This window comes from Myotis lucifugus, unplaced genomic scaffold (genome assembly GCF_000147115.1).
Source record: "Myotis lucifugus unplaced genomic scaffold, Myoluc2.0 scaffold_34, whole genome shotgun sequence".
Classification (NCBI taxonomy): Eukaryota; Metazoa; Chordata; class Mammalia; order Chiroptera; family Vespertilionidae; genus Myotis; species Myotis lucifugus.
Window position 1 is genome coordinate 462,488 of NW_005871082.1, and position 15,283 is coordinate 477,770.

At 52.9% G+C, this 15,283-nt stretch overlaps 1 protein-coding gene across 1 annotated transcript in view; it reads left to right on the top strand.

Annotated features, from left to right (window-relative positions):
- TMEM63C (transmembrane protein 63C) overlaps nt 1–15,283 on the top strand; it is a 64,818-nt gene that overhangs the window by 30,608 nt on the left and 18,927 nt on the right. Inside the window, exons 4-9 of the mRNA XM_006086947.3 lie at nt 1,835–1,997; nt 2,524–2,603; nt 3,030–3,111; nt 8,183–8,220; nt 11,638–11,780; nt 13,183–13,231. Of these exons, the coding sequence (XP_006087009.1) occupies nt 1,848–1,997; nt 2,524–2,603; nt 3,030–3,111; nt 8,183–8,220; nt 11,638–11,780; nt 13,183–13,231 (542 nt within the window). The 5' untranslated portion in view covers nt 1,835–1,847. The remainder of the gene's footprint in view (nt 1–1,834; nt 1,998–2,523; nt 2,604–3,029; nt 3,112–8,182; nt 8,221–11,637; nt 11,781–13,182; nt 13,232–15,283) is intronic.

Below are 15,283 nucleotides of genomic sequence, written 5' to 3' on the forward strand. Positions count from 1 at the left end.
GAAACCATTCCACTCTGTCCCCCGGACCTCTGTGTCCACTTTTCATTTTACAAACACCTCTATGGTGCTCCCAGTGCTCCAGGCATTGGAACACTCCCCACCCAACCTATCAGTGCACTTGTTGGCTTCACCTTCAGAATAGCTCCCAAACCTGACCACATCTCACTGCCTCTACGGCTTCCATCCTGGTCCGAGCTGCCTTTACCTTCTGCCTGGATTACTACAGTTTCCTCGAACGGACCCCTCTGCTTCCACTTCTCTGCTTGCCCCCACCCCATTTATTCCCAAGTCAAGGATCAAAGTGAACCTGTTGCCCTAGCCATTTGCCTCAGTGGATAGAGAATCAGCCCATGGACTAGAGGGCTGTGGGTTCGATTCTGGTCAAGGGCACGTACCTCAGTTGCAGGCTCAATCCCTGGCCCTGGTTGGTCAGGGCACGTGCAGGAGGCAACCAATCGATGTGTCTCTCTCACATTGATGTTTTTCTGTCTCTCCCTCCCTTCCACTCTCTCTTTAAAAAAATCAATGGAAAAAATATCCTCAGGTGAGAGAAAAAACAAGTGAATCTGTTAATACATAACTCATTTCATGTCACTCCCTGGCTCACCTCCCCCCCCCCAACCCCCCCTCCTGCCCTGCCATCTGTGCCCTCATTCTCCCCTGTCCAGCCACCTGGGCTATTTGCTGCTCCTCAGCACCCCAGGCAACATTGGCTCTGCCTGCAGTGCCCTGTCCCCCGTAGCTGCATGGTTTGCTCGCTCTCTTCAAGTCTTTGATCAAATGTCACCCTCTCAGTATGGCCTTCCCCAATTACACTCTTTCCAGTTCTAACATCACCCTCACCCCTGCACTGCTTCTTCCCACCAGAATCCCACGAGGGAGGGATTTTATTTGTCTTGTTCACTGATAATCACCAGCGTTAGTCTGGCTCAAGGCAGTTAGTTGTTCACTAAATATTTGTTGAATGAATGAATGAATTCATTAGAAAATGAATTCATTAGAAAATTCAGTAGAAAAGCCTACTTTTGTTGAATGAAAACGAAGAGTTTCTAGGGTGAGATGAGGTCTGGAGCCCAAACAAATGATCTTTTAAAATCAGGACAACGTTGCAGATAAGCCCAAGCCGTTATCAGTGGCCTCCAGTTTTTACCCACGCCTTCCACTCCCATCCCTGCCTGAAGAACACGGATCCAGTGACCGTGAACCCTGCAACCGAGTCTTCCCAAAATGCTCAGGCTCCCTGGATTGGCAGGTGCTGATCTCCCGGGTTCGAGGTCAACATTAGACAGTGACGTTTACTGAGCATTTCTTACCTAATTTGTGTGCTCTTTCTTACCCAGTTTAGCCTTTGGAGCCATTGCCTCTTCTAGGAACTGGGTCTGAGAATTGTAGGATGTTAGAGGTGAACACCAGGGAGCCCTGTCTGTGTGGGTGTCCCGTGAATGCAGTGGCTCCATCCTCTGAACCTCATATTTCCACTCAGATCTGATCCACCTTTATGAAGTTTGCTCACTTATATCCAGGAAAAGCTTGACAGAGGTAGAACTAAGAACATTGAGATGTGCATTTTACAATTCTTTTTGTAAAGGGATCAGGTGGTGCAAAATGTACTCGCTCCCCAGCGAGCTGGGATACTCTGCCATCGTGGCCCCGGGTTCGAGGAGGTTGTTCTCTTACAGGGTGGGGCTGCGTGCCATCTCAGGGCAACCCTCCTGCCTCCATCAGTTCCAAGCTGGCACTGGGTGCTCAGTGCATCTCCCCCAACTCCCCAGCAGGCTCCTGCATCTTGCAGAGAGATTCCTGTGTCTGACCCGGACACCCCTCTGTTCCCCAGGGAGCCTCACAGGATGGCTGCCTCGTCGGGCAACCTGAATGTGGTGGAAAAGGCGAAGAACCTGACGGAGGATGACTGCTTCCGCTCTCGGAGCACCGTCCTGCAGGGGCAGCCCTTTGGGGGCATCCCCACCGTGCTGGTCATCAACGTCGTCCTGTGGGTGGTGCGTCCTGGGCAGGGCCATGGGCAGACGGGAGGTGTCGGCTGGGGGCGGACAGTCGAACTTTCACAAGTGATGCCACAGGGGCCCCAGCTGTTCGATGGACACCAGCCACAGTGTGGGGACTCCCTGAATGACAGTCCCACCCAGGGTGGCCCTGGTGGGCCTTGGGGAGGAGGGGCTGGAAGCACAGGCTGCCCTCCATGTGCCATTGTCCAGAGGCTCCCCTGGCAGTGCCCTGGGGCCTCCTGGCACCCTCCCCTTGCTGATTTCTTCAAGGGGAGTCTTGCTCAATAGTCCTAAACATGCCCCAGCGCCTTCATTCAACAAACGCTCAGCATCCACTCTGCACCCAGGAGCTGCTGGGCACTGGGCTTCCAGAGTTGAAAGGCGGGCCTCCCCGACAGCTGGCGACCTCCTGGGGGAGTCCCAGGACCTCAGGGCAGGGTCTCTGCAGGGAAATGCTGGGCCCGGCCCAGGGGAAGGCATCACAAGCTTCTTGCCCCATCTCTCCCTTCCTGGCCTGTAGTTCGTCATTTTCATTTACTCCTTCCTCCGGAAAGCCGCGTGGGACTATGGGCGCCTGGGTCTGCTGATACACAATGACAGGTGAGGAGGCGCTGGGGTCATGCCCAGAGCTGCTTGCTCCCTGGAGAATGTGCTCTGACCCGTGCCCAAGCAGTCATTAGGGTCACGTCAACGGGTGGCATCTCATCCCCCATCCCCTCCCCTGCCCTGCCCTGCCCCTCCTGACACGGAGGTGACTTGGAGGGCAGCCATCTCTGGGCACAAGGCCTCTTTTTCCTCAGACTCAGGCTTTCTGGATCCCGTGACTCCCAAGATGTGTTGGGCACCTGGAAACAGGGGTGATCACCATGTGTATCCAAAGCTGTGTGCTCAGCAAACGAGCTCGGGTGTGTCTGCTACTGGGCAGGAGGTGACTGCAGCCCTCGGCCCAGGGGGCAGGCGGGAAGCAAGGCAGGCACCTGAGGCCTCTCCTCTCCTTTTCCTCCTCGCTGCTTTTCCTGCCGGCAGCCTGGCCTCGCTGATCTACGGGGAGCAGAGTGAAAAGACGTCTCCCTCGGATATTCCCGTGGAGATGGAGCACAAGGACAAGGTGAGTGCTAGGTAGGCCCGGCCGGGCGGGGTGGGGGTCCTGGCTCAGCAGTAGCCCTACTGTGTGCAGGAAGGACCATGGTCCTAATTAAGGGCTTTGAAGTCAGCCAGACCCACCCACTTCTGGCAATGTGACCGTGGACACATTCCTCAGCTTTGCCAAGCCTGTTTCCCGATCAGAAAAATGGAGATCGCAGCTGTACCTACCTCCTAGGGTGCCAAGGAAGCATGAGGTGGTTCTAATACTGTAAAGGGGCTTTAGAAACTATATGTCTACTCTTTTTTTTTTTATTGATTTTTTACAGAGAGGAAGGGAGAGAGAGATAGAGAGTTAGAAACATCGATGAGAGAGAAACATCGACCAGCTGCCTCCTGCACATCTCCCACTGGGGACGTGCCCGCAACCCAGGTACATGCCCTTGACCGGAATCGAACCTGGGACCCTTCAGTCCACAGGCCGACGCTCTATCCACTGAGCCAAACCGGTTTCGGCGAATATGTCTACTCTTCCCAACGCTCCAGCCCTTCTCGCAGCTCCAATCCTGCCCCAAGCTCCCACTCTGAGCCGAGGACTCACCTTCTTCTTCACATAGAAGATTCAAGATATCAGGCAGGGCCTCCCAACCCGCCTGTCCTTCCTTCTCTTTCCTATTGAATGCCACTCCTCCGCTGGGGCCTGTTTGTTCATTCAGCCAGTTGCTGGGAGCACTGGTCTGGAGGCTGGGCACTGGGCAGGGAGTAAAATGGAGCCAGTCTTGCCTCATGGCACTTTCTTCTTGGGTGAGACACAGGCAGAGGCATACAGGGCAGTGGTAAGTGTGTGAAGGAAAAAGGGACAAGGAAGGCACTCAGAATGATGGAACGGAGCTGAGGTACCACAGGCAGTGATCAGGGATGATGTGGGGCCTAAGGTGACATTTGAGCAGGACTGAAAGGTAGAGAGGGAGGGAGCCGTGAAAACTTCCCTTGCCCCCCAAACCTTCAAAACTGCCGGTCTCCTCCTGCCCTGCCACAGCGCCGTGTGTGCTGTATTTTCTCACCTCCCATTCACTCCTCAGCTCCCTCCAATGTGGCTTCCACCCCCATCACTCACAGATGGTTAATCTCCCCCCCTGGTTCCCTGGTCCAGACAGCCCCAAGGTCATCGTGGTCCCAGGCCGGGTGACCCAGGGGACGTTCCCGTCCTCGTCTCATCTCTCAGAGCAGCTGACCCTGTAGCCCATCCTCCCCGTCTTGAGCAGGCACTTCCGGTTGCTTCTGTCGACTTCATGCTTTCTGAGTTTTCCTTCTACCTCTGTCTGTTCCCCCCACACCGGGAGCTCCCACAGCTGACCCCAGACCCTCGCCTCCTCCCCCTCACGGCAATGTCATCCCACTCATGACTTCAGTTGCCACCTCTACACTGATCCCTCCTACGTTTCCATCTCCAGCTAAGCCTTCCTCTGGGCTCCTGCCCCATTTATCCAATGACCTTCAACACATCTCCTCATGCCCTGGCTGGTGTGGCTCAATGGATGGGGCATCGGCCCCGGGCACCAAAGGTTGTCAGTTTGATTCCCAGTCAAGGGTACATGCCCAGGTTGTGGGCTGGATCCCGGTTCGGGGCGTGCAGGAGGCAGCCAATTGATGCTGTCCTCACATTGATGTTTCTCTCTGTGTGTCCTTCTCCATTCCTCTCTCTCTAAAAACCAACAAATTAGTTTAAAAACTACATCCACATGAATACTGTAAAGGCACTTGTATTTAATATGTCCACACAGGCCATGATCTCCCTCCCTGGTTCCCTGGTCTCAGGCTCTTCCCACCATCCACCAGGTGCACCTCCTGTGCTCTTGCCCAGGCCCCTGGGCATGACCAGCTCATGACCCCATTGTGTGGCTTTGACCTTCTTGGCTTTGTTTCCCTCCACCTCTGCCCATCCCTGTCCAGGCCCCTGTCAGTCTCTTGCTTGGATGACTGCAGTGGCTGTAACTGATTAGGTCCACGCCTGCCCCAGACCCCACCCAGAGTGATCCAGGTGAGTGGGAACACCCATTCCCCTGCTAAAACTTCCGTGGCTTCCTAATGCTCTTGGTGTAAATTCCTAGTGCACCTTTATCTCGTGGTTTGGCCTCTTGCCCACTTGTCCGTCTATCTCTTTCCAACTCCTTCACCCCAGCCCCTGGCCATCTTTTGGATCTGGGGTGGGGAACGTCCAGCCCGTGGGCTGTATAAGGCCTGCGGAATCATTTGGTCAGGCCCTGCCAAGGCATTAATTAGGGGTGAGTTAATTAAATGTTTGACCAAAGGTAGCAGGCTGATTTTTAAGTTGATAATTTTGTATGGCCCACGAATGGCGTTGTAAATATCCCAATGGCCCTTGGCAGGAAAAAGGTTCCCCACCCCTGTTTTAGAGCCTCAGAAGTGCCACCTCCCTCCCCTGCTCTTCCCTCTCCACCTCCCCCACTGGCCCTCTCTGAGCCAAAACACCCACCCTTGTTAGACTCCAGCTCAAGCACCACTTCCCCACCCCATCGGGGTCCAGATCCATTGCTATATACTTCAGCGCCCCTAACGCGGCCTGTAATGAACACCCACCCGCAGCCCAGTGCGGGCGCTTCCCCGTGAGAGCCAGTGCTGACCTGGGCCAGCTCACTGCTGTCCCAGCGCCAGCCCCGCCTGTGGGGTATTAGGACCTGACACAGCTCTAGCTGTTGGGTCCAAGGAGTAAGTAGAACCATATTCCTTCTGGTCATCCCTCCAAGAGAGCGGGTCCCTTTGCCTGCCAGGATCTCGCGATGGGAGTGGGAGCCTCAGGCAGGTTCCTCCTCCGCAGAGCAAGGGCAGTCACGCCTGCCTCGCGAGGTGGCTCTCGGGTTTATTTTTAGAAACAACACTTTGGTTGGTTTTTTTAATTTTTGTACAGTGACAAAAATCATTTTATTTTTAAAGTATTAAGAGAAAAATCATCATGGCAGCTAAGGGGCAGTCAAACTGAAGAGAGAAGTTTGTTCGACAAGGAGGGCGAGTGCCCCAGCCTGGGTGATGGGACTGAGCCGGCTGAGGGGTGTGGGAAGCAAACCGTCTCGCCAGGTGCCCGAGCCTGTCAGAGCAGCGGGCATTACCCCGTGTGGCAGAGTGGGGAGGATGAGGCCACCAAGAGGGTGCGGTGAACTGGCCACTGTCACTGGGTCTTGCCAGCTAAGCTGGCCCCTGGGAACTTGTGGCCATTTCCTGCATGGGCTGGGGAGAAGATGAGAGGCGGTTCTCAGGCCCAGTGTTCAGCTGTTAAGTTTTCTGAATGGGTCATGCCTCTCAGAGCTATGATGTGTATGCAGGTGTGTATGGATGTGTGCGCGCATGTGTGTGTATATGTGTATGTGTGTGTATAAGTGTATGTGTGTATTTGTGTGTGTGTATGAGAGAGAGAGAGAGAGACAGAGAGAGAGAGATGGGTCCACACGTGCTCACTTACCTATCTGTGTCGAAGTGATTTTCATGGGTACATAGGCCACGCTTCTCCTTCCCAGCTCTGCCCTGTGCAGTGTGAACTCCAGGTTATGTATGTACCCTGTGACGTGGTCCGGGAAGGTGTGTGCGTAACCAGGAGGGGCTGTCAGCAAACCTACTTGTTCCATAGTAAACCACAGCCTGTCTGCCCAGGGATGGGCTGTGGAGAGACTCCATGCAGCGAGGAGTGGCCGCAGGACTCAGCCCCAGTCTCGTCTAGCTGTTCCCCGCTCCCTGGGGACCTTCCCAGTCGCTGCTGCCCTCATCCTGCTATTTGTCCTCATGGTGCTGACTCATTCCTGGGCATCTGACCTTACTTTAGTTCCCCAGGGCCTAGTTGGGGAAATGGTCCCCCCTGAGGTGCACTGTCCCCGTGGACATTCCCACTGTCAATCAACTCAACACAGGGACAGGGACTTAGAAGGTGGGCCTTATGCCGAAGGGAGCAAGGAACATCCTTCATTCCTTGTTTGCCTGCCCCTCATTGTTTCCTTTGGGGACACCCCCCCTTCCCAATCTGGGTGGCTCCAGGGACCGTCAGCCAATGGGCCTTCCTGGTTCACTGATGTGCCTCCCCCCCAAATGAGGACAACCTTTTCCAAGGTTTTGTCAAACCCCCTGGGGTCCCAGAAGGAAGCATGCACCAGGGTAACTTACCCAGCTGCCAGACCTGGCAGCTCTTACAACGCTGGGCCCCAGCCAGCCCTCATCACGCTCTTCCCAAGCGGACTCCCGCTCTAGGCCCTCCCAGCCCCGCCCCCAAGGCCCAGGCTACCTTTCTCCACCACCCAGACACTCCAGACAGCCAGAGCCCCAGAGAAAGGCATACGAACGGGACCCTCAGATGCAAGAGAAGAAACCCAACTCACACTAGTGTTACAACAAAGGCTAATGTGTGGCTTGAGGTGGGGAGGTCCAAGAGAAGCAGCTGCCTCAGGTACAGCTAGATCCAGCAAGCCTAGTGTTGTCACCAGGATCGCCTCTCTGGTACTCTCTCTTCTGAACCGGCTTTTTCTCAGACAAGATCCTGCATGTGGCATGGAAGAGGGCGCCAAGCCACTCCAGGCTGCGTGGCATTTACCAAAGTGCAGGAACCCTCTCTCCCAACACCCATATCAATCCCCTTAGGAGAATCCTGACTGGCCCTAGTTGGGTCATGCTCCTGATGGTCACCTGACCATGTTGGCAGCTGCCTACTTGATGGACAGCCTGGGCACTGGGCTACCTGCATGGGGGAGGGCCATTTCCCAGAAGGAAGCATTGAGGGGCAGATGGAAAGCAACTGATGTGCACCCCAGAAAGAGTCCCGTCTCTCCCTCTGGCCCAAGCATCATTTCCTGTAACAGGATGCCAGGCGGCAGGAATGTCAACTCACTCACGGGGAGACATCTCCCTCAGCAGTCACCACCGGCCCCAGCCCGAATCGGCCTCCTCCCAGGACTCGGGCTCTTTCTCTTGCCTGGGAAAGAGAGCCGCATGGACACTGCCTGCTGCCTGGGATGATGTGGCTGCCTGGGTTCTCAGAGCTGGGTGGGGCTGGCCCAGGCCTGGATTTTCTGACGCTTCCTCTCCTTTCCCCCCAGGGCTCCTATGCCTGGTTCATCAACACCATCACCATGAAGTAAGTGCCTGAGCTTTCTGAGCTTGTGACAGCAGAGCGGCCTTCTTGGGGGAGGGTGGGCGGAGCCTCCTACCTGCATGCTGGCCTGGGCCTGATCTCTGTGTCCCCCTCCACCCTCCCCACCCTCCCGATTATGTCTCAGGCAGAGGACGCTCTCCGGGGTTGCAGTTGGTGACATGGGACCTGGATGTGGCCCACAGCCCATTTTATCTCTGCCCCAGCCCTCAAGAAAGGGCCACTTCCACATGCTTATAAGAATGCTTTCCTGAACTTCACACCAGGAAAAGGACACCCTTCCCCAGTGCTATTTGCTTTGTTTCTGTGACTATCATTCATCAAATTTGTCAAAATGGGTGGAAAACCCACTGGGCAGAAGGGTGGGCTTTCTCTTTCAACCTCAGCGCCCGAGGGACAGCCCCTCGCCCTCCTCACCTTTGGGATCTCCTTAGTGCCAGAGCCCATCTGGTGAGGAGACAGACCCCTAGTGACTGTTGTCCTGATTCTCCCATTCCAGCCAAACACTTTAGTCAAGCAAATACTTTCCAGAGTTCTGTGGCCCACTGCATGTGTATACATATGTGCACACTGCATGCCCATGTGCACACATGCACACGTGCACACATGCACACAGCTCTGACTCCACCTCAGAGCCCTGCACGCTCCTGGGCTCTCTCTAAATATCCCCATTCATCCTGCCCTGCTCGTCCTTCAAGCTCCTCCTCCAGGTTTCTTTCCTGCCTGGTGATGCCTGCCCTGGGCTGCAACCTCACTGTTCCCACACCTCCCCCCCCCACTCGGCCACCTACACAAGGGGAGGCCTGCTAATTTGCTTCTTTGCAAAGACTCAGAGGACTTCTTTCTCATGGGCCTCCACACCCACCATTCAAGGGCTTTGCTGAGAGCATTCGCACATTGTCCCAAGCCCCCAACTGGGTGAGCCACACCAGGGCAGTCTCTTTCCCCAGACTGTTGAAGGGCCCAGGAACTGTGGGAGCACAGGGCAGCCTGGCTGGGCCTTGGGAATCCAAGCCAGGCAGCAGCCTCTGGTGTTGAGCCCCAACCCCACTGATGGGGAGTTCCCCAGGGCCTTGGCCTCCAGTCTTCTTTCATGATTCCTCCGAGTCCCCAAAAAGTGATGTGGCAAATAGTCTTCTTTCATGATTCCTCCGAGTCCCCAAAAAGTGATGTGGCAAATGGGTGTGTGGTTAGGAAGCTTAGCCACATGTGGGGGGGAGCGGAGGGGAGACTTTTATTTCTTGGCACCTCCTCTAGTTTTGCTTTGTTAATTTTTAAAGCATGCACAAGCTCACATAAATACATTTCATTAAGAGAAACATACACGTCCGCCTTCAGTCTCTCACGCCCCTCTTCACGAACCCCTCCGCAGAGGCAAACCCTGTCAACAGTTTCAAGGGAATTTTCTTTTCTTTCCAACCAGCATTTACTATTTTTACATTTTAAAAACAACCGATAACGCATCTGAACATTCAGAGGCTGTATGGGCTGGCTCTAGGCTCCTGGGTTAGCAAATTCATGAATGATGGGCAGGGCATGATGGCAAATCAGGCAGCCCTTTGCATGGGAAAGAGGGAGGAAAAACTGGATGAATGGGCCTGCCTGTGCTGACCACATCCTCTGGTCTGGGAGAAAAGGTTAGTTTGAGGCCGACTTTCTGGATTTTCTCTGCTGTTTGCTGACATGTCAGTGGCTATACACAGGGCAGGGGAGAAAGTGTCTGTGTTGGGAGGGAGGAACATACATGCAAAACATAAAGCTTATGTAGTAGGTGTCTGTGTGATGTGCATGAGTGTGAAATAAAAGATGCAGGTCACTACGTTGGTGCAAATCAGTATGTACAGCTGCTCATGTGTGCACACCTGGACCTGGAGGTCAGTGGGAAGTCAGTGTGTATGGGCGGAGGGGGGAGGGTGTATCTGTGGGAGAATCCTCTTCCCCCTACCCCCACTGCACCCCAAGGCCCCTCCATCAGAAACACATGAACACATGACCTGGGAAGGGAGGAAGGCTGGGCAGTGCACTGTGCATCCTGCTGACTTTGAGAGCAATGTCTAGAAGACAGCTTAATACACTTACTGAGCAGGGACAAGGAGGCCAGAGGTCCAGTGCATAAAGGCCATGCAGTCTAATTGGAGAAGCAAAGGGTTAACAGGACTTACTACAAATACTTGATAATGAGAAGGTTATAATTGCTGTGCAAAGGGCATTTAGGAGAGCAAGAAATTCTAGGAGGATCAGGAGAAGCATAGCTTTGAGCTAGGCCTTGAAGGATTGGGAAGAATTTCACCACTGTGATGTGAAAGCCCATCAAAATAAAGACTTGTGTGAGCAAAGGTTTGGGGGCAGAGATGGGCAGGGAATGTCCCGAATGGTGATTCTTCGGATGTGGCTAGAAGCAAGGATTCATGGCAAGAGAGGAGCTCACAGTTTGGGCTGGAAGGGTCAGCTGGGATCTTGGCTACCATACTGAGAATCTCAGCGTGATGGAGATCTAGAGGCAGTAGCGAGCTAATTCCTATTTCTGAGCAGGAAACACAGGATGGTGTCTGTTTATAGATGGGGGGGGGGGGGCGTTGGTGAATGGCAGCTGGGAAAGTTCAAAGGTGAGGTGAGCAGCTGCTCACATAGATGCATATATAGGGTATCCCTAAAAATGTATGCAAACACTTTGAATAATTATAAAGGCAGTATTTATTAAAATACATTTCATTTTCATTTAACAGCTATCAGCTCTTAAAGTATGTATACATCTTTTGGGACACTCTGTATATCTCACAATTCTATGTCCATTCCACCTTTAATAGACATTTAGGTTGTTTCCAGTTTGGGACTATTACAAACAATGCATCTATGGAATCCTTATACATGTCTTTTGATGCACAGGTGCAAGCATTTCTGTTGGATATAAACCTAGGAATGGAATTGCTAGGTCATAGGGTGGGCGTATATTCAGTTTCTAACTTTGGCCAATCTGGCAGTATGGAGTGATATCTCGTTGTGATTTTAAGTGTTCTTTTTTAATGTAAAGAATTAAAATAAACAACTTTTTAAAAGTAGGATGCATCTTGATGGGACTAGTGGTTTGTCTGTTGCCTACACCATAGCAAGCACTCAAAATGCTTGAAGATGCAAGAAAAAAACTGAATGAATGCCTGATTTCAAGAGTGTTCTGTATTGAGTGTGGCAGAGCCTCTAACTTTGCTATGCCTGTGGAATTCAGTGAAATACGTTTCAGGCATTACAGAGGCCTTAAAAGAAGGGCGATATTTCAAAAAAATTCAAACTTCGGATTAAGGTGGTAATCTTCTCTCCCTTTCCTCTCCCTCCCTCTCCCCACCCCTGACTTAAGCTGTGGCCACATTGGCTCCTGAGGAGTGTCCTTGTCTATGTCTCTTCCAGGAACAGAGATCTGATCAGCAAATGTGGAGACGATGCCCGCATTTACATCATGTTCCAGTATCATCTCATCATCTACGTGCTCATCCTCTGCGTCCCCTCCTTGGGCATTATTCTGCCCATCAACTACAGCGGGAACGTGCTGGGTAGGCAGCGCTCAGCAGGCCCTGGGCCTGGGCCACTAGACCTGAGAGGCAGCGTGGTAGGCAGGACAGAACTTAGGTCCTGGGAGTCTATAAATCTACATTTTAATTCTACTTCTCATATTTTAGTTATATGACCTAGCAGCCTATCCTTCAGTCTTCTCACCTGGAGACTGGAAATGATACCTCCTTTGTCACAAGTTTAACCCAGAGCCGGGCACCTGGCAGACACCCAGGAACAATTCAGTCTAGAACTGAATGACGCCACCCCATACTGCACCTGGCCAGGTGTTCCTGGAGGCCCTTTTATGATGTAAAGTCCCTGAACCTGAGTTCTTCCTGTATCCACTCTGATGGACAGATCATAAGTGCAGAATTTGTCTCATAAGGCGTCTTCCCACACTTGTTATAAAACAGAGTAAATCCTTTTGACAAAATAGCATCGTGGGTGAAGGCTTGGGCTTCAAAGACAGAAAAACCTTGATTCCCCAACTTTGACCCACATCTACTTCCCAGAAAATACCTTTGCTCAATCTAGCAAATTATTTAATCTTATATTTGGTAAGTCAATTTCCCCAGGGCTCCGTTTCCTGGACTGTCATGAGGATTGGGAGATGATGCGTGTTGAGTGCCTGGCACAATGCCTGATGTAGTAGGTGCTCGGTGAATAACAGCCAGTGTTTCATTTAGAAATAGGAAGATGGACAGAGCTGTAGGAAGGCTGTACAGTGAGGTGGTCTAGAATAGCACCTTCAATACCCCGGTGACGGCCAGCTTTACCCTAACTGCTCAGGTTTCTACTTATTTTTCCTCAGGCCACAGGTAGACCTCAATGAACTCAACATAGCACAGTCTCCATGCCTTTAAATACCACTACCAGAGCAAACTTCTGATCCTGTCTTTCCAGAGTCTCATCCTAAGCTAGTGCGTTGGCAATGTCAGTATAACACAGGATCTCACAAAACCTGGAGATGTCTAAACGGACACACACACTTAGCCGGAAGGATTTTTCTCTGTCCGAATGAGGGAACATCATATTTTCTGGAGTTTCAGGTCCTTGTCATTGTTGCCAGTGGTAACAGTGTTGCTAATTTCATTATTCCACTCATGGCCTGGTTCCCTCAACAAGCATTAACGGGTGTCAGTTATGTGTCAGTCGTGCTCTGGGGACGCCACACCAAGACTTGGTCTTGCTTGATGGCCAAGGAGCCCCCATCAGCAGGCCCAGGGGAAAGAAGAGGCCTCTGCCGTTTCTGTTGGAAGTTGGGGAGAAGCTCTGGGGAGCTAGAAGGAAGAGCAGGTCGCAGGCCAGCATCCCTGGGCACTCATTCGAGAGCCTTGAATACTAGCTCCCCATGGCAATCAAGGAGCTGGGCTTGAGGTCAGCAACTTTCTTCTCTTGCAGACTGGCATAGTCACTTTGGTCGGACCACCATTGTCAATGTCTCCACAAAGTAGGTACCTGATCCTCTTACCTCCCCTTCTACGGGCTGGGAGTGTTGGTGGGGAGAGAAGGTTCAACATGAGGTACATAGCGTGGGCACCGTTTTGCTGATAAGAAAGGCCTGATTTCCTTGGGAACCCAGGCTCTTAGTAAGATGCCAGTAGTTATATTCTCTTAGTGGGGCAGAACTCTTGGTGCCTCAGTGTTCCCTATAAAGGGCGGAACTACCCAAACCAGCCATTCCTGAAGACTTGGAAAGATGTCCCTATTTGCTTAGTCAGTTCCCAACAGGCAAAGACCCCATAATAGCCAATAATTAAGGAATTGCTTCCCTGCCCACAAAATAGGGCCAGGTAGTTGAGTGAAGCATAGGCCTGATTCCCACAGTGGAGGGATGGAGGAACCTGGGTTCAGGCCCCCCCTCTGCCACTGGGTGCCCTGGGTCTGGGACAGTGCACCCACCCCTCTGAGCTTCATCCCTAGTTTGTGGTGGGCGAAGGGCTGTTGGACGTGATCTCTAAGCCCCCTCCAGCCCTCATGGTCCAGGAACCATGGGTTTTAAACTCAGCCAAACCAAAGGGTGGTCAAATCGATTTGTACTGAGCCCAGGGGAGCCCTGCTGGTCATGCTGAGAAAATAGACGCACTAGGTGCCTTGGCCAGGTGGGGCCAACTTCCTGAGAAAGCATTAGCAGCAGTTCCAGCAGGTGTGAGTGGGGGTTCATACACTCTTGCCCTGCCTCCCCTCCCCCACCCCTCTGCCTCTGCCTCTGCCTCTGCCTCCACACCCCTGCAATGCACCAAACTCCCCAATCAGCAGAATGGGGTTATGGTCTCCTTTCACCTCCCTTTCAGCCATCTCCTCCTGGGGTGCCGCCAACCCCAGAGCAGAGCTTACCAGCTTCTCCCCAGGCCATCACTCTTGTGAGGAACCTACACCTTCCTGGCAATTCTATACAAGGCAGTAGAGTCTTCAACATCCATAAATCCATATTGGCAGAGAGCCGGAGTGTTCCTTAGAGACCACATAACCTTGCCCCCTCTGAGGAACCTGAGGGTCGACACTAGATGAGGAATGTTAGGTGAATGTCAGGCACCAGGACGAGTGGTGAGGAGGTATTTTGAAGCAAGGCAGCCTTTTTCTCCTCCAACCGCTCCAAATAAGGTGGGCCCTATTTCTGAACAGTCATCCTGGCCAGATGCCTGGGGCCAGCATCACTTGGGCCCAAAGCCCAAGTGCCCCCACTCTTCCTGCCCCAGGGGAGGTGTCGTGAATCCGCGGGTCCTCCTTCCACCAGGCCTGAGTATGACCCCAGATTCCCTCATCCCAGAGGTTGGTTAGCTGTGGGGATCTGAGCCACAGCCTCTGGCAACACGACATAGTGGTGAAGAGTCCAAGGGCTGCTGCTATGGCTAGGAGGGACCTCAGGCAGATCACCTACCACCCTGACCCTCAGGGTGACACGAAGATAGTCACCTGGTGTGAGAGTCTAATGAGAAATGTATATAAAGCATTTAGTCCCACCCTGAGGGGAGACTGTGGGTCTGGCATATAGTAAGCACTCAATGAATGTTAGCTTCATTAGCTGGCGGGACACCCACATCTCGCCATTGCCATCCCTTCCAAGGAACCCGAGTGTCTGGAAGCAACAGAGGGGAATCCTGGGGATTCTGTGTGGGTGGGAGAGGGGGTCCTGGGGAGACTGTGTGGGTAGGAGAGGGGGTCCTGGGGATACTGTGTGGGTGGGAGAGGGGGTCCTGAGGAGACTGTGGGTGGGAGAGGGGGTCCTGGGGAGAATGTGACTGGCGAAGCGAGGGGTCCTAGTGAGTCTGCTGGGGTGGGAGGGGGCCCTGCAAGATTGCGGAAAGGAGATGCAACACAGGCCGACCGTGCTTGGAGGCAAGGTATCTGTTAAGACTGTACTCGGAGATTAAACCTAAAGGGAGGATTAAATCTGCAAGGTCTTTTGTATAGGTCATTAGGAGACCTAATCGCAGCGACCTGCAGTCTGGAAACTATTTTTTAGTTTTACAATGTCTGCGATAAACCTTCCTTGCCGATG